Here is an 18690-nt window from a genome sequence, read left to right as displayed (position 1 = left end):
TGGCATGTTGTTTTTTCCTTGTCACTTCACATTGGGGTTGGGGGTCACACAAAGACCACATGGGAAAGGAGCCAGAGTGAATGAGATGACTTTCCTGAGTGTAGGGAGGGTGCATGCCAGTGTTTTCTTCCAAGTTCTGGCTGCAGTCTTAACTATAACCACCTTTTCTACGCTGGATTCCTGGTGAGGAAACTGAGGCCCAAAAGGGCAGTTACTTGCCAGTCTTGGTACATACCTATTAAGTGGCAGGGCCTGTATTTGAACTTGTCTCTGACCTCAGAGGACTTAACCTCAGAACCAAAGTTCTAATCACTGCTCTGCAGCCTTCCCCAGTGGTCAGGTGAGCCTCAGGGCAATTAACTGTATCTTACACCTCAGTTTTTTCTATTGCAAAATGGAATTTGGGAACAAATGAGAAAGTGGATATACAGGCTGCCCTACAGAAGATGCTGAGCATATTCCCAAGCCCGGGTTGTCTCCAGGCTTGGCCTGGGCCCTTCATTATTCCCTGCCCCTTGCACAGCATCCAGGTAGGCTAGCCAAAATGGGAAAGGCAGATTGCCCTGGGACCATATTTAGAGCTCAGAAGTAGACAGAAGCCTCAGTGGCTTTGAATGGGACAAAAGGAACCTGGTTAGGAGACTAAGTTTGCCCCAGCCCAGCATTTAGCCCCTTTCGCAGAGCTGACCCCTATTCATGGCCCCCTTAAACTCTAGAGTCTAGTTTTCAGTCCCTTCCTCTGTGCTAGGCCCACATGGAATTGGAAAACTTGGCCCCATAGCTGAGCCCAAAGTCAATCCTACAGGAGGTGCTGAGCATGTTCCCAAGCCAGGGTTGTCTCCCGACTTGGCCTGGGCCCCTCACTTGCTGCCCCGGACTATCCTAAGTCACACAGCAGCTGGATGGCCTAGCCAGACTCATGAAACCTGATGGGTGAGGAGCAGCCAATCCTGTGACCGTGGGGAGGTAGCATTCCAGACCCTAGAACTGGAGGAGACAACAAAGATGATGTGGGCCAACGTCTTGTTTTCAGCAGAAAAGGTCTCCAAAGATAGGAAAAGGGTCTTGTCATGGGGCCGGTGTGAAGATTTGTCTGGGCCACTGTCACAGTGAAGGGACGGGGTGGCAGCAGGCTCTCCTGGACACATCCCCTGCGGTGAAGAGGGGACACCTAAAGGGTGGACAGCTAAGTAGGGCCTAACCCTCCGCCGGTGCTCTCTGCCCAACGAAATCTTCCCCCATCCCCGGAGGCTCGAGCCAGCCCCTCCTCCTCCAGTCTCTGTATCCCTCCCCCCAATAAAGACCAGGACCAGGAAGTAGGATCCTCTGTTTCTGGTGTCAGTTTCATCGCTGACACGGATTGTGAGCACCGGCAAATCTTTGTCCCTCTCTTCGCCTCACTTTCTCCATCTGAAAAATGGGACTGCCACTCCATCTAGTTCCGGTTTGGGATGCTGAAATATTTAGGGATGGATTTGGTTTCTGGGTTGGGTCCACAAGACTAAGGCCACAAGGACCAAGCAGTCTGGGTTTCCAACTCGATCCTATTCCCTAGAGGGATTCAGGGAACAACCTGCCCCACATTCCTTGAGAAACTACAATTCCCGACATGCAAAATTGATGCGACGGCCTATTGATCTCGAGCGACTTGTTCCGGGATCGGTCTGGGAACTACTACTCCCGGCGTGCCCCGCGTCTCAGAGCAAGAAGGACCCGGATCCAGAACCGGAAGTGGCTTTCTACTCTCGCGGCGGAGCGGCGGGGAAATGGTGAGGTTATGACTAGGTCTTCGAGGAGATGGGGCGCGTTGGGGCGGGGTCCGGAGTCCGTTCTGGGGCTTGGTCTTCAGCGCTCGAAACTGGGATTGCGCTCCCGCGGGCACATTATCCGGATGCAAACGCCGAGGACAGTACCCCCCTCTCAGCCTAGAAACCAATACCTAGTTAACACTCTATAGATCTCTTGAATGAATGGGAAGCTTAGAGTATAAGACATCCGCGCTGCATTAATTCACCTACATGGAGAATCACTTCTTCAACTGAACCCTCCCTTTTCTCCAGGCCACGGGAACAGACCAGGTGGTGGGACTTGGCCTCGTCGCTGTTAGTCTGGTCATCTTCACCTACTACACCATCTGGGTGATTCTCTTGGTACGTCTCCCTTGTCCTCTCCTGAACCTTTCCACATCCTTGGATCCCGAAACCGACTGCTAACACCGTTTAAGCACCTATTGTGTGTCAGTCACAGGCTAAGTGCTTTACCTGCCTTATCTCATTAAATCTCCAGAACCGTACCAGGAGGAAGATACTAGTGGTGTCCCAATTTTAAAGTTGAGAAGGCTGAGGCTCAGGGGAAAAGTCTGGCCCAAGGTCTCATGCTTAACCGCTACACTGTAAAGCCCTGTTCCTGAGTTCCTTTGCCTTTGATGGGATTTCCAGTTCTGGCTATTCTCCTTGCCCCTGGGTATGGCGAGTGCCCATGGATGTTGTGAGGGCCTTTAGGACTTTTTTTTCTTATGGGAAATGTGTTGGTTATTGCTTAAGAAGTGCAGTGTGTTTGGAAGGCAAAACCTTGAAGAACTTGTTATCCTTTGAAGAAAAATATTAGTCAAGAAGACCTTGGACCCCAGATTGGGAATCACTGGAGAATTCCTTATTTTATCCCTTACCTCTGCTAAGCCCTAGGGCAGGTTCCTTGTCTTCTGTTCACTGCCAAGTCCCCAGCACCAACCCAGAGCAGACACCAAGCCAGTGCCCAGTAAATAACCATTAAATAAATGAAAGAAGGAAACAAACCAAGAAATCCAAAATGCTGTAATCTTAAAAGCAAATGTCATCATAGTGCCCTGACTGGGGTCAGCCTCTGATGGAAGAGGCTGGAACATTTGGTCTGGGAAGCTGAGTGAACCTAGGCAAGGCAATTAATGCTCACTAGAGCTCTTCCCCCGATACCAGCCATTCATCGACAGCCAGCATGTCATCCACAAGTATTTCCTACCCCGAGCCTATGCTGTCGCCATCCCACTGGCCGCAGGCCTCCTGCTGCTCCTGTTTGTTGGTAAGTCATCACTCCCTCAGTCCTGGGCAGGACGATCTGCAGGGTCCCCATGACCCTCTCCCACCCTTGAACATGCTTCAGCATTTTGGCATACGCTGTAGATCTGCTTAAGGATCCTTACCCCAACTCTTCCCATGGGGTTTTCCTACTCATCCTTCAAGGCTGAAGGTCATTAACCCATCTGCTCTTTCTGATGCCGTGAGCTCATGTTCTCTCATGGGAGATCTCCCTTTTTCCTGCCCCCCACCTCCCCCACCACCATCACTCTTTTTTATTTTTTAAATAAGCTTTTTATTTTGAAATAATTTCAATTTACAGAACAATTGCAAAAATAATCCAAAACCCATACAGAGTGCTCTAGCATACCCCCCATCCAGATACCCATCTTCATTAACTTTCAGCCTTTTACCACATTTGCCTAATCATTCAACCTGTCTATCTGTCCTTCCGTCCATCTGTCTATCCATTCATCCATCCAAGAATTGTGTCTTAACCATTACTGTGTCCCCGACACCTTACACAGGGTTTGGCACTAAATTGGTGCTCAAGAAAGTGGTTTGGATGATTCCACAGTCAGATGACTGGATGATCCTAGATGGGTGGGTGAGTGGGCAGGTAGGTGATTAAGTTTTGAGTGTGGGCAGATGGGCGAGTGGGTACATAGGTGGGTGAGTAGGTGGATAGAAGGATGGATTTTATTTCCCATGGAATCCCAAACACCAAATATAGTGTCCTGCATGTGGTGGACACTCAGTTGGTGTTTGCTTAATTAACGTGAGTGAATACGTAGCTTGATGAATGACAGGAAGATGACAAAGTTGCCTGGAGTGTGGCGGGGTAGGCACATGTCCCGGGGTGGGGGTGACTTTGTCCTGCCCTGCCAGCATCCCTGAGCCCAGACTTATCCTGCATCTCTGGTCTCTAATATCCAGGAATGTTCATCACCTACGTGATGCTGAAGAATCAGAAGGTATCCAAGAAGGCCCAGTGAAGGCCCAAGGGGGAGGAGGCTGCCTGCCCCTTCTCTGCCTCCCCTTCATGGCAGGGACAAAAGATGGGAGCCAGCAGGACCGGTCAAGACACTGAAGCCTCTCAAGCCTGGCTGCCCTGAAGACATCCCATGGGATGGAGCAGTTCACAGCTCACTGTTGACCGCAGCCCCACTCCTCCCCTCCTTACCCTTCCAGAAGCCAGGAGTGGGGGTACCTGGAAATCTCCTTCTCACTCTCTTCTGGCCCAGGACCAGAAAGATGCTGGTACTTCCCGCCTCACCTACAGCCTCTCTGTCACTTTATTCTTCTAGGTTCTACTCTCTTGCCTCAGTTTCTCTCCTTTTATATGTTGGACTTAGCAGATTCTAAGGCAACATGCTGTGTCTCCCCATTATACTCACCTCTCCATGGAGGCAGATTTCCCAAGTCTGACACAGCCCCAGACCCTACTAGGACTTCTAGGCCTGGAAAGCCTAGGGGAAGGACTGATCTCCTGGATCACCGCCGTTAGAGTGATGGTGCATTTGGGTAGCCACACTGGACCCCCAGGCTGACCGCTTCTCTTCTTCTCTTCCCTGCCCCCTGCCCACTGATCTGGCCTGTTTGGAGAGTTTAACAATAAATATTAGTCATGTATTTGTCTCTGTGCCACCCCTGACTAGGGGAGCTCCTCAGGGTGGGGCTGGGATTGCTCAAAGCTGGCCCCTGCGTTCATCTCAAGTTAGAAGGTCCTGGTTCGTGCAGTGATGATGCCTCAGGTGCTTTCTCTGGACCAGATAATGGGGATAAAACAGGGACTGGAACAGATGTGACTGCAGCCCTGTGGAGCTCATGGCTGGGGAATTGGATCTGGACAGTTGGCATAAATGCTTGAAGGAGCTTAGAATCTCTATCACCTTCTGGTTGGGGTGGGAGTAGAGGGTCTCTGGCATAGCAATCTGCCTGTGACCACATCAGCACCCCCCCCCCCCCCACAACCGCATCACACACCACACACCTCTTGACTACCTTGGCCAGCATGCATTAGCAAATCAGGGACCCTCAAGCCAGTCCTTTAAAAGCCCAAGCCTATTTCCCATCTGTTGCTTGTACTCAGCAGAATCTCAGCTCATCCTGGCCAGTGAGGACTGTGGCTGAGTCAGAACAGGGATGGTTACACTGTTCCCGTGGGCTGGGCTGACAAAGCCCCAGGCCTGCAGCAGGTGCACTGTGCCCCACCCCCACCCGGGACAGCTGACTCACCCATTCTCCACAGTGCCTGGTAGAAACCTCCATCCCCTCAAACCTCAGATATTTACTCTTCCTCCAGTGAATGAAGGACCTTGTCTCCCCCGTCACAGAGAAAAGAGACAAACTGCAGTCACATCCTGTGGATGTTTACATGTCTCACCCTATCCTGTTCCTCCCTCTCCTTTGTTCTCCTGTCCTAGGCAGAGCTGCCCACGGGGGCCTGGGTCCTATCCTCTCCCACCACTATAGCTGGAGCCTCCTGTCACCAAAGGCCCCCCATGTCCAACCTCTCCCTCTCAAGGTGGTCCTCCCATTATTTCATGAATACACTCCAGGCTCCCATTTAAAGTACCCAATAATCCCCTCCAGGTAGCTCCCTCTCTTCTCCTTCTCAACCAAACTTCCCCAAAAGGCAGCCTCATCAGCTGTATTTCCTTACTTCCCCCCAATGCTCAGCCTCCACCTGACTCTGTCCCCCACTCTCGGAAGGCAGCACCCGCTGTGCCAAACTGTCAGTCAGATAGAGAGATAACTATTACCAACTCCAGGGTTAGCAACGAGCATACCAGTCCCTGCCCCCAGGAACAGCGGTCCTAGGGGCCCAGCCCACTCCATGGTTTGCAGGTGTCATGTCTGGATTGCCAACAAAGGCATGCCTCACACAGGCTCTTCATGGGAAAGCATTTTACTCACAGAGAACAGACAGAGCAAGGTCACCTCTGCTAGCAGCGTCAGCCCCCATGGCCACTGGGTCTCAATCTGAAGCCAACACAGTGAGGGATAATCGACACACACTTCTTGTGTCATAGTGGAAGTACACTGCTTCCTCCCTGCCCGGAACAGATGTATCAGAGGTGAGCAGATGCCATGAAATGGCCCTACTTTAGACTGTTTCCCTGTTCAGGACAAAAGGGAAAGGAATGTACGGGTAGTCTGCTATATGCTAGGGGATATTTTACCTCAAGAAATTCCTGGGAAGGGAGTCAGCCCAATTTATCATGCCGTTCTAGAAGCCAGGTGAACACAGTCCCAAGTACAGGGTTTATTTGTGGGTCACAGAGAAAGGCAGAAGGCTGAGCTTGGACCTTCCCCATCATGACATCCAGTCTTTAAATCCTAAGGACGTTTCCTTGATCTCTCTGCTTCATTTGGAATATCCCTAAAACAACCCCCCTTAACCACCCACAACACTGCCTTGGTGTCTCTGAAGATCCATTCTCTATTTCTTGTGTGTCTTGTACTCATGCCTGTCCATTTTGTTATGAAATGGTGGTTCTTCGTGCCCCAGTGGTAGTCTTCTCACCCCACACTCTCCTTGGGTGACTCAGTCATGCCCAGGCCTGTCTCCAGCCAAGCCTTCTCCTTTCAGCTCCAGATGCACTGTACATACACCCAGCTGCCAACCTGACACTCCCATTGGATGTCTCAACAGCACCTCAAATTCACCCTGTCATGAGCTGAACTCATGGGACTTTCCCCCGGAATCTGGTTTGCCCTGACCCCAGGCAGTAACCTGGCAGAAACCCCTGGCCCCAGCTTTCCTTCACTGCCCGCCACCCACATTGGCTTTCATTTCCCGGGACTCATTTGCACATTCTCCTCACTGGTTTGTGCCAGACACTGAGCCAGGAAATTAAACAGGCATGATCCCTGCCTTCCTGGCACTCACGTTCTAGGGGAAGACGTAATAAACCAGGAAATGATCAAGGTGCTCTCTGACGGTGTTAAGGGTGATGTACAAAATAAAGCAAGGTGATGTGATCAAGATTTGGCGGGGGTGGGGGTTGGGGGGTTGGAGAGCACTAGTTTAGTCCGTCAGGCAAAGCCTTTCTTAGGAAGTGACAAAAAAGAATAAGACACCTGAAAGTCTGGGGGGAAAATGTATTTCAAGCAGAGGGAACAGTAAACACAAAAGCCGGAAGGTGAAAAGAGTTTGGTTTCTAAGGACCAGTAGGGAACCCTGGTAGATGGGTGATAGCCTAGGGTGTGGTCTGAGGTGGGGCTGGAGTGGGCAGGTCCATGACGCAGGGCCTGGGACCACGGCCAGGGGTTCCGGGAGAAGCCACTGGAAGCTTTAAGCACAAGAGCGACATCATGTGATTTGCTTTTAGAAGATCACTCTGGCAGATGTATCCCTCCCTCTCTCTCACCACCTAATCTCCTAGCACTTTGCTCCTGGCCCACAGTAGGTGTTCAAAAAACCTGTGTTGAATGAGTGCATGCCCCTGACTTCCTGTGTGACCTGGAGGCCGTCACTGCTCTCTCTGGACCTTCCTTTCCTCACGAGAAGAGCAGAGTGAGGCGGTGGGAATTTCACACCAGCGAGGATGGGCGGGACTGGATTTAGTCCACCCCGCCTCCCCAGGCGGCCCCGGAGACCCGAGCCCCCCACCCCAGGGACACAGAATGGGGGTTGGCCCTCCGGCGGACCCTGGGCGCCGCCCGGCGCCCCATCCGCCCCACCCCGCCTGGACCGCGATCCCGAGGATGCTGCAGCCGGGAAGGCGGGACCCGCAGGCGATGGCCGGCGCCCCCGCGCGGATTGGGCGCAGCGGGGACCCGCACCGTGTGATTGGTCGGTCCGGAAGCGGGGGCGGGGCCCGGCTCCTGCAGCGGGGCAGCTGGGGACGCGGCCAGAGCCCGGGAAGCTGCTGCAGGGGCGATGGCCGCTCCGAGCCCCGGGCCCCGCAAGGTAGGTGCGGACCCGAGAGAGGACAGGAGAGACAGGCGAGGGAGAGGTTGTGGGGCAGGGGCCGGGCCTCCCCAACCCGAGCCGCGCGGACACGCCCCCATACTAGCCAGGGAGGGGCCCTGCTCTGGGCGACCAGGACACGCCCCATATAGGGCCACAGGTATGGAGGGGGCCTGGGGGAGGCCTGGTGAGTATCCCCCGAGAACTTCTTTAGTTTCCTCACCGGGAAAATGGAGATGATGATAAAAGCCCCTCCCTCCTGGGGCTGTTAGGAGGTCAAGCTCTCAGCCAGTCCCGGCCACATGGCCGGTGCCCACTACCACTAATGGGTCAGCTGGTGTGATCTCAGCATTGTGCTGACCCGTCGGTTCACCCTGCACACAGACGAGTGGAAGAGATGCCTGTATTACCAGCATCACTACTACCACGGGTGCAACAAAGTTGCTATAATCCTCATTTTACAGATGAGAAAATGAAGGAGAGAGAGGCTGACTGACCTAAGGTCGCACAGCTGGTGAGAGGCCAGTAAATCTTGGGTCTGGTTTGACTGAAGAATGCATGCTCTACCCACTGATAATAATATTAATAAAAATAAAACGGTTTACTCTACTTAAGATGCCGAGCTCTGTGTGACCCCTCATAATACTCTATGAGGCCACTATCCCTATTATATAGCTGAGGATACTGAGGCAGAGAGAGGCAAGGCAATACTCATGAGGAGTGGAGGTGGGATTCAAACCTGGACTCTCCAAAAGCCGAAAGAGGCTTTTCCCCTCTGCGGTCCTGCCACATGCTCATTGCTTCTTATGCTTCCTCCCACCAGGTCCTGACCCTTTCCCCGGAGGGTGGATGTAGAGCAGCCACCTCGAGTTCCAGCCGCCGTGGCCTCCTCTGGCGCCTGTGGGACAAGCAGTCACGTCTGGGCTTATTTGAGATTGGACTGGGCCATGAGCTGTACGAGCTGACATGCATGATGCAGGCAGGGCTGTGGGCTGCCACCCAGGTCTCCATGGACCACCCACCTACGGTGAGTGGCCAGTCCATCTCATAGGCCCCACAGTACCAACAGCCAGATGGGGCCAATGCCCTGGTTTACCACTGTAAGGCTGGGATCAGCCAAGGAGTTTCAAGAGGAAGAGGCAGAAGCCTGATGTGGGGGTGGGGGGAGGGGTGTTCTGGAATGGTGTTGAAGCCAGGTAGCCCCTCATCTGTGTAATGAGCTGGGAAGTTGGTTGTGCTTGGTTTCCGAGGCCCTCTCAACCCCTCCTTGGTGTAGGTGTGAGAAGGGACCCTACCCCCACCCCACTAGCCTCACCCCTCCTCCCTGAAGCTCAAGCAGGGGCAAGGCTGGCTCAGCAGAAAAGGTTGCCCAAATGCAAGCTCAGCAGGGCCTGAGTAAGCATGTGGGTTGTCTATGTGTATTTGCATGTACACAGTGTGACCACATACCCGGTACCAGAACCTGGAGGTCCAGGGAGAGTGAGGAGCCAGTCATTCCTAAACCTTATCACCTGCTGAAAATCTTCATGGCTCTCCAGTAACATCAGGATGGACTCTTGGCTCCTCAGCATGGTCTCCAGATCCTGCTGACTCAGGCCTAAGGGCCAGCTGCCCATCCTCACTTGCACTCCATTCCTCCATTACTCATTTCAGCCATTCAGATCCTCCTTCCCTTTCTGGTGGTCACCAGTGCCCTTCCCTCTGCCATGAGCACCCTGCTCCTCCTCTAAAATTTCAGTTTAGAGGTCACCTCCACCAGGAAGCCTTCCCTGATTCTGCCCCACCCAGACTGGGTCAGGCTGGTTCCTTGGCTTCAGGACCATCTTCTTGTTCTGGGATGACAGCCAACTTCATCTGGCATGAGCCAGGCTTGGGCTTGGGGCCTCGTGCTGAACAGCCAGCACTGGGCCAAATGTACCCAGGCCCTGCACCCAGTCCTGGGAGGGGAGAACCAGCTGCCCAACTACCCATCTCAAGCACCTTCAGAGCAGTCATAGTTCCTGGGGGAAGACTGATGAGGCCAGGTACATGCTTGGCTTGGCTCCTCCCCTCGTGGCCAAGTCCTTAGAGATGCTAGGGCCGCCAGTGCCAGGCTAAGACTTTCCGTGAGCCCCTTCATTGCTCTCTGCAGGGGCTGCCCAATGAGGATGATTTCTCCGAGGTCCTGACCCAAGTTCACGAGGTAGGATCCCAAGATTCCTATGTGGGAGGGGGCATGTACCCATCTTTCCTCTCTTTCTCCATTGCTCCAACTGTGCAGTGGGAGTGATGGTTTGCCTCAGGGCCTTGCAGGAAGGCTGTGGTCACCTTCACCCTTACGCCCCAGGATTACCTGCACACACCTGAGCCGGCGTCGACACACCTGAGCCAGTGTCCTCTCCCCCGCAGGGCTTCGAGCTGGGCACCCTAGCAGGCCCCGCCTTCGCCCGGCTGCGCCGCTCCCTAGGCCTGGCAGAGGAGGACTATCAGGCTACACTGGGTCCCGGCGGCCCCTACCTGCAGTTCCTCAGCACCTCCAAGAGCAAGGCCAGCTTCTTCCTGTCGTGAGCCGGCGGCAGGGGTTGGGGAGTGGTGGGGAGTGCCCCGGCTTGGAAAGAGGCAGGATTCTGAGGGGTGGGGAGAGGTGAGATATGGGGAGAAGAGACGGAGGGCAAAACTGGGGAGGCGAATCCACAAACGGGACCCGGGCAGGGGGCCCGACGGGGGTCGCTTCATCCGGGCCCGAGCCGTGACCTCTCCCTTGCGTCCTTCAGCCACGACCAGCGCTTCTTCCTGAAGACGCAGGGGCGTCGGGAGGTGCGGGCCCTGCTCGCTCACCTGCCCCGCTACATGCAGCACCTGCAGAGGCATCCGCACTCGCTCCTCGCGAGGCTGCTGGGTACGGACCGCCCGGGCTGCGTTACTGACCCCGCGGGGCAAAGCGGGCGAGGCGGGCGGGGCCCCGGGAGTGGGATGGCCCGGGTGAGGTGGGATGGCCGGGGTGGGCAGGCTCAGACCCTGCGGCGGGACCCATACGGGCGGGCTCGAGATTGGACAGTCGTGGGTCGGTGGGCGAAGCCGGACTGGAGGCGGGACCTTGGTGGGTGGGGCATCCTTGAGGCGGTGTCTAAGGAGCTGTCCGCCTGAGGGAGGGGTCTGGAGGAGCGCACTAGGGTTGGGGAGGGTCTTGAGAAGGAGGCGTGGCTTGGGTCTGGCGCCGGGGGTCCCGGGATTGTCGAGTTTGGGGCCCCTCCCTCACTTCGCGCTCTCTCCTTCCAGGAGTGCACAGTCTGCGGGTGGCCGGGGGGAAGAAGGTGGGTGAGCCGAGACGAGGGGCCTGGGCCGGGGGTTCGGCTGGAGGGTGAGACCCCGGCCTGCCTCACTCCCCACCCCCGCCCCCAGATATACTTCATCATTATGCAGAGCGTCTTCTACCCCGTGGGCCGCATCTCCGAGAGGTGAGTTCGGAGGGACCAGGCCTCACAGGACCCCGGCCCCACCCGGAATGTGCCACCTGAAGCAACCACACTCCCTAGAGAACCAGTGAAACTGAGGCCCAGGAAGGGAAAAGGAAGTTCCTAAAGTCTCCTGGTGTGTCAGTGACAATGATACCCACAACCAGCCTCTCTGGAGCACTCAGTAGCCATTTGCATTAATTATCTCCTTTACTCCCAGAACAACTCTGATGGGTGAATGTTATAATCCCCAGTTATAGATGGGAAAGGGAAGGCCACACAGCTAATAAGTGAGAGCAGGGATTCAAAACCAGCCTCTGCAACTGCACATTGCCCTTTGTGCCTCCCAGCCCTGGCTCTGTCCAAAGACTCCCCATTGGTGTTCCCTCCCCCGAGGACTATTGTCTTCATTCCTGCACTCCTGATGCTCCAGTCAAGGGTTGAATCCCTTGTATCTGGGACACTCCTAGGAATGTCATGATGCTGAGAGGCAAGCACAAAGTAGGGTTAAAGCCCTGAGCTGGGTTATCTGAAGGCCTGAGTTCAAATCCCTACTCTGCCCTTTACTTACTGTGTGGTCTTGTGCACATCAGAGAACCTCTCTGACCCACAGTTTCTTCATCTCTAACACAGGAACAATAACAGAAGGGGTTGTGCTAAGGGTTAGAGATGATGTATTATAGTAGATTTAGTGCATATGTCAACAGTCACCTAGTGGAAGCTCTTGCTTCTTATTAGCTTGAGAAGTTCTCTATGTGTCTCAATTCTGTGTAAAACTCACTCCTAGGTATGACATCAAGGGTTGTGAGGTGAGCCGCTGGGTAGATCCAGTCCCTGAGGGCAACCCCCTCATCCTGGTGCTGAAGGATCTCAACTTTCAGGGCAAGACCCTCAACTTGGGTGAGACATGGCCTGGTCACTGCTTGCTCATCCTCTATTCAGCGTGAAGTTTAGAAGGGTGTCCCTGGCACTGCCCTTTGACCTAGGGATTCAAAGTCCAAATTGTGGAGTCAGGAAGAGCAGGGTTCAAATCCCAGCTCTGTGACTTACTAGCCAGGTATTACCAGAACTCAGTTTCCACATCTGTGAAATGGAGGCAATAACGACGCCTGCCCTTCTGGGGCAGTTGCATGTGGACCCTCAGCATGGCGCCTGGCACATAGAGAGCACTCAAGTAGGGGCACTCATGCTCTGGCAGGGCCCCAGAGAAGCTGGCTTCTCCGTCAGATGGAACTGGACACCGCCTTCCTCCGGGAGCTCAACGTACTGGACTACAGCCTCCTGATGGCCTTCCAGCCACTCCACGAGGACGAGAAGGGCCCGGGCAGTGGCCTCATCTTCCGCATGGCCAGGTGGGCCTCCAACAGGAGCAGAGGCAAGAAATGAGATGATGAGCGCATGGGAAAGAAAGGTGATGAGGTGAAGGAGTACCTTCCCTGTGTGAGGAACATCACAGAGAGAGTCTCGGCGGATGGAAAGTGCAGAGTGCTTGTGGGGACATGTATGTATCTCGTACATGTGCGTGCATATGTGTAGGGTGTGGGGCTGGAGAAGCCTGGCTGTTGGGGAGTAGCAGGCACAGAGGGTCACAGCAGGAGATAAAAACAGGAGAGGTCCAGTTGGGCAAGAGTTTTTGGTGCTGATTTGAAGAATCTGCCTGTTTTCCAGCAGGAGATATGGAGCAGGAGAAAAGGACCTATCTCATTTTTGCCTCAGAGAGTCTTGCCCCTTACCTGGTCATTGCACTTCAAGGACCTCAGCTGAGGACCGTGAGGCCATGGTCATGTTTTCCTCATCTTTGTAGTTCTAACCTTTACTCCTCATGTGCTGACCATATTCATTGAGAGACTGGGTTCATTCCCATTTTACAGATGTGAAAACTGAGACTCAGAGAGGGAAAATGAAGTTGCAGAAGGGCCTCTGTGGGCTCACATTCGTACATTATTTAGATTTCAATTGTCTAAGGCCCACCCCAGGGGTTGAACAGAATTATATAGAGGTAAACACAGGCACCTTAGGAAAAGAAGCCCATTTATCAGGTGGGTGGACAAGAGAAGTGAAAGCTGAGGTCCGCTCATCCAGCTTCCCATCCCTGCCCCTTGGTGGAGGATCTTGGAATGGGTGAGTCTTGGGCAGAATCCTGGGGAATGGCTCCCCACGCAGCCTGGGGCTGGTCACTCACTGACAGGAGGGCGAAAATGTCTGTGCTGGGGTACAGATTTCCCTAAGTCTGTCCAGTCGAGCTAAGTCAGCTTCTCCCCTGCCCTCAACCCACAGGCTGGTGCTTAGGTTTGGCTGCTGCCAGTATGCCCTGGTTCACACCTGGTGGTTTTCAGTATATTTCCATGGTGGCTAGTAATTAGCCACTGCCCAGCCCCAACCCCATTCTGCTTCCCAGCCTCTCTCTTAAGCCTGTCCCCCATCCCCACCCCCACCCCTTTCAGCAGCTAGAGGGTTAAGGCAGCAGCCACAGAAGGTTAACAGTGCCTTGCAGGGCAGATATAAAACCCTCGGCGGCTCCCTGCAGGGCAAGGTTAGAGAATCAAACCTACTTCTGGCTGGGGACCCAGCCAAGGGCATCTTCTGATTTGGGATATATTTTGAGGCAAAAAGACATGTACCATCTGTCAGCTGGGATTGGATCTTGCTCACAAGGCTTCAGCCCTGCTACCCTGAGGCTTGTAGGGTTGGATAACTGTGAACAGAAGTCTAGGAGAAACCGAAAAAAGTTCCAAAGCACTTGGCACATAAATACAGAGTCAGGATGTGTGTGACCCAAATGCTGTAAACCAGCGCTACTCAATAGAAATACAATGCGAGCCATACGTGTCTTCTTACATTTTCTAGTAGCCTCATTTAAAAAAGTAAAAGGAAACAGGTGAAATTAATTTTAATAATATATTTTGTTTAACCCTATAGATCAAAATATTTCAGTATATAATAAATATAAAAATTATTTTAGACATTTACATTCTATTTTTCATACTGTCTTTAAAATTCGACAAAAATTAGGTGTGTTTTGCACCTACAGCAATCTCAGTTGGGACTCTATAGACTCAATGCCCACGTGTGGCTAGGAGCGATGGGTTGGACAGCATAACTTTAGACCACCAAGTACAATTTAGTCAACTTCCTGGTTTATCTGACGTCACAGTCCTGGGCGCATGGGAGGTGTGTGAACGAGAGAGTGAAGAGGAGGGTCAGGGCGTACAGGGCCAGGCATACAGGGTTGATAGGCTGGAGTCCCCCTGCCGAGGCTGCACTCTCACCCTTGCGTCTGCCCCAGGTCCGTGCAGGGCGCGCAGAGCCCGGAGGAGCCGGGAGCCCAGAACCGCCGCCTGCTGCCCGACGTCCCCAACGCTCTACACATCCTGGACGGGCCCGAGCAACGCTATTTCCTCGGCCTCGTGGACCTCGCCACAGTCTACGGGCTCCGCAAGCGGCTGGAGTACTTGTGGAAGACGCTGCGCTACCCGGGCCGGACCTTCTCCACTGTCAGCCCGTCTCGCTACGCCCGGCGCCTGTGCCAGTGGGTGGAGGCTCACACCGAGTAACTGCGAACAGCCCCAGTCTCCTCATCTCGACAATGGGCACAGGCCAGTAGCTCTAGTTGCAGCCGGTGTCGGGCAGCGGCGCCGTCTCCCCTCCTGCGGTTCTACATTATGGCCAGAAGGGGGCAGCAGCATCCTCTCATGCTTTATAACAACAATCGCCGCATTTGATGGTGGCCCTGTGCCAGGCATTGTGCCAAGGACTCTACTACAGTAGTTCATTTAATTCTCAAAAAAAATCTATTATTATTCTCTTTTTGCAGAAATGAAGGCTCAGGGTGAACGGACTGAGCAAGATCACTCAGCAATAAATGCTGGAGTCAGGACTCAAACCCATGCCTTTTGGACTCAGGAGCCTGCATTCTTAACTACCAGTTCCTCAGTCCTTTCTCATGCTCTGGGGAAAGGGAGAGGCTGGAGGCTCCAACCCTCTGGTCGTCCAAATGTGGAAACTGAGGCCCAAAGACTCTAAGGGGTTTTCTACTGGTAAGGTGAGGCCAGCCATAGAACCCAGGCCTTCTGCCCCACTGCCCTCAACTCAAGCTGGATCCCACCAGCCTCCCTCTGAGGTGACCACCCTCGCTCCTGCTTCTCTAGGGATGCAAGAGGAAGAAGGTGGGGTGGTTGGGGAGAAAGGAGGGCTTCTTGGAGCACTGGCAGGCATTCTGATGCGTCTCTTATTAATCTCAAATAAGCACCACCCTCCTCTGGGAACCCCTTTTCTCATCTGTGAAATGGAGACAGGGGTTTGGGTCAAACTTAGGGCCCTGGCTGCGTAGACTTCACTGGCAGCAGAGGCTCAAAGCCCCTCTGCAGGCCCTGATCACTCCTCCCTTCTCCAGGAAATTCCAGCCCACCTCTGACACTGGTCCAGCCCAGAACTACTCTGGGGTCTGGCTGTGTGACCAGAGCAAGGTGCTAAACCTCTCTGTGCCTCAGCATTCTAATCTGTAAAATGGAAAAGATGAAAATGGACCTTATTAACTGATTAAATATGTATCAAACATATTGCCTCTGCTGGGCAATGGGGACATGGGGGTTGGAACAAGATGAACAGAGTCTACCTTACAAAATTCACAGTCTGGGGGAATAGTGACAAAAACAGTCTGATGTGACACAGCCTTGTGGAGAAGCTTGGGGAAGGGACACCCACCTAATTTTTTTTATGGATGGGAGTGGAGTGGGAGGATCTAGCCTCCAAACTGAGCTCTGAAGTCTGCATCAGATGCACTCCTGGAAGGATTCCCAATAGAGGGACCAGCAAAGACCTGGGGTGAGAGTAAAATGGCATTTGAGAGAAGAAAATTTCACTGTGGCTGCGGTACAGTATAGGGAAGGGGGGTAGTGTGATGCCCCTCTGGACTGGACCACTGAGATCCTGGGAAAATTACTCAGGCTCACCAAGCACTGCTATGCCATTGGCCTTGAGATATCCCTAAAGAAAATCAGCTGATGGGGAAGGGAAAGAAAAGGGAAGGCTTATGCTATAGTGCCGAGTGAGAATTCCTGGATTTTCCAGTCTGAGTGACCATGGGTGATTACTCAACCTCTCTGAGTTGGCAGGAGCCCCAGGGAATTTCTGGATATGGCTCAGCAGGAAGTTGAGATACTAAGTGTGTTAAGCTCATCACACAGCGGTGCAGGGCAGCGTGGCAGGGGCAGGGTCTGGCCCCAGATTCCTTGTGTCTGGATCCCACCGAGCTGAGTTCTTGGTTCAGACCTGTCATCCCCTTCAGGTATCTGTCAATGGTATGAGGCAGAGCCTGAGGCTGGAGAGGGAAGCCATATGTCTAAGACCTCATGGGCCCAGGGACCCCTGGATGTCCTAACTCATTCATTCAGCAGAGATTATCTAGAGTCCCAGAATGTGTCAGACACTGCACTGGGGCTGGAGATGCGCCCAAGAACATGACTAGTCTGTCTCTTCCCACATAGAACTTAGAGTCTAGTGGGTGGATGGGCCTAAACAAGGAAACCAGCTTAATACACAGGGTATTTCAGAAGGTAGCAAATGCTGTGAAGAAAATACAATGGGGGGTGTAGTGTTGGATTGGGTGGTTGGGGAGGGCCTTTCTGAGGAGGTGGCATTTGATCTGACAGCTGAATGACAAGGTACCACCCATGTGACTAGTGCAGCTCAGGTAAAGGACACAGTGAATGCAAAGATCCTGAGCTGGGAATGAGCTCGGTGAACTTAGGGATCAGAAGGGTTCCCAGGGTGGGCAGAGGGCAATTGAGAGGGAGCCAAAGGGCAGACCATGCAGGGCCTTGAATGCTGGGGTAAGGAGTGTGGGACTTCATTTGGGGCTGGGGACTTGCTAGTCTCGATTCCACTGTGGACATATGATCCTCATCTGCTCTAGGCCTCCAGACCATAACTTGCTTATGCCCCTCCCTGTGTGTGACCTTACCAAGAAAGGAGTTTCTTCTTTGGGAAAGATTGATGAATGACTCCATAGGGAACTTCTCACATTGCCCTCTTTGGGGGCTGGGTCTAGAAGGAAAGAAACTTGAAACACAAGGACTTGGGGTGGGGTGTGGGAGAGGCCGGAAGGGCTCTGGCTTGAGCACCTACTGTGTGCCTTGCTTTGTGCAGGTGAGGGGCCTCAGAGACTGAACTTGGACCCCGGCTCCCGAGGTGTGCCCAGGCTGGGGAGAAGGGGGACACAGAGGGCTTGTGCTCAAAGGGGACCCCAGGACTAGGGCCACTTCAGCAGATTCCTCCCAACCCCTCACCCTCTTACACAGGACGTGGAGAGGCATGCAGGCCTGGAGGCCAGGCTCTGGGGGTTGGCTTTGGACCTGGAGTCTTGAAGGGTTGCTGAGCTGGGGACAGATACCCTGGTGTTGTGCCCGTGTCTGAGCCTCTGAGAGAAAGGAAGTTGGAGCTGGGAAAGAGAGCCAGAGTAGAAGATTCAGACAGACTTGAATGGATCCAAGCTGGTTTTGAGACCAGAGTCCTGGAGAGGGAAGTGGCTGTGGTGGGGATGGTTAGGTGGTTAGGTTTGGCCTATGCAACATTTAGTTTAAAAAGCTTTTAGATGAGAAAGGAATGTGTTCTTCACTTCACCATATTGCCCCACACCTGCCCCCTTCAATCCTTTCTGTCACCAGCTGGCCCCTGGGGCATTTGAATATGAGATTTCTGAGGGACTCTGTTAAGCCATCAAATGGGACACATTTCAGCATCTGATAGAACCCTGATTGGGTTCGTTTGAATTTGGACACTGGCAAAGGGCCTTTGGGAGATGAAAGTAGGTAGAAGAGCTCTGGCTCTGAAGTGGGGCTGGCCAGGGTTGGAATTCTGGCTCCACCACCAACTGCCCCCTGCACGATCTCACTGGGAGGTAGGCACTGTTATAGTATCCTCACTTAACAGAGGAGAGAAACAGGCTCAGAGGAAGTTTATGCCGCCAGAAAAAGGCGCCGTGGTGAGAAAACACAGGACTCCCAGTTAAATGAAACAACCAATAAATGGTAATTATACCATTTATTTAAATGAATTATACCATTTATAATTCATTTAAATGTACTTAATTAAATCGATCAATAAAAATTACTCGTTCATCTGAAATCCAAATGTAACTGGGCGTCCTGTATTTTTGTTTGCCAAATCTGGCAGCCCCTACCAGCCTGGAACTCAGGTCTGTCTGACGCCTCTCCCTGCTTAATTTCCCGACCCATCCCCTCGACCCCAACTTCCGAGGTGGAGAAACACAAGTCCTGACCGCCAG

The 18690-nt window shown here is 53.3% G+C and overlaps 2 protein-coding genes across 2 annotated transcripts; both read left to right on the top strand.

Moving 5' to 3' along the window:
* The first annotated feature begins 1672 nt into the window (after window positions 1-1672).
* DPM2 (dolichyl-phosphate mannosyltransferase subunit 2, regulatory) lies at window positions 1673-4685 on the top strand. The gene is made up of 4 exons (XM_077133535.1): window positions 1673-1769; window positions 2061-2150; window positions 2955-3057; window positions 3990-4685. The coding sequence occupies exons 1-4, from the start codon at window positions 1767-1769 to the stop codon at window positions 4046-4048; spliced, it is 255 nt and encodes an 84-aa protein (XP_076989650.1). The 5' UTR covers window positions 1673-1766; the 3' UTR covers window positions 4049-4685.
* Window positions 4686-7880: 3195 nt separating this feature from the next.
* On the top strand, window positions 7881-16986 carry PIP5KL1 (phosphatidylinositol-4-phosphate 5-kinase like 1). Its single transcript, XM_077145939.1, has 10 exons — window positions 7881-7971; window positions 8795-8998; window positions 10103-10153; window positions 10360-10514; window positions 10725-10849; window positions 11230-11264; window positions 11353-11408; window positions 12193-12305; window positions 12604-12757; window positions 14692-16986. Exons 1-10 carry the CDS (start codon window positions 7942-7944, stop codon window positions 14957-14959), a joined length of 1191 nt encoding a protein of 396 aa, XP_077002054.1. The 5' UTR covers window positions 7881-7941; the 3' UTR covers window positions 14960-16986.
* The last annotated feature ends 1704 nt before the right edge of the window (window positions 16987-18690 follow it).

Source organism: Tamandua tetradactyla, chromosome 2 (genome assembly GCF_023851605.1).
Source record: "Tamandua tetradactyla isolate mTamTet1 chromosome 2, mTamTet1.pri, whole genome shotgun sequence".
In the NCBI taxonomy this organism is placed as follows: Eukaryota; Metazoa; Chordata; class Mammalia; order Pilosa; family Myrmecophagidae; genus Tamandua; species Tamandua tetradactyla.
Note: the sequence above shows the minus strand (reverse complement) of the source record. Positions and strands in the feature narration are given on the sequence as shown.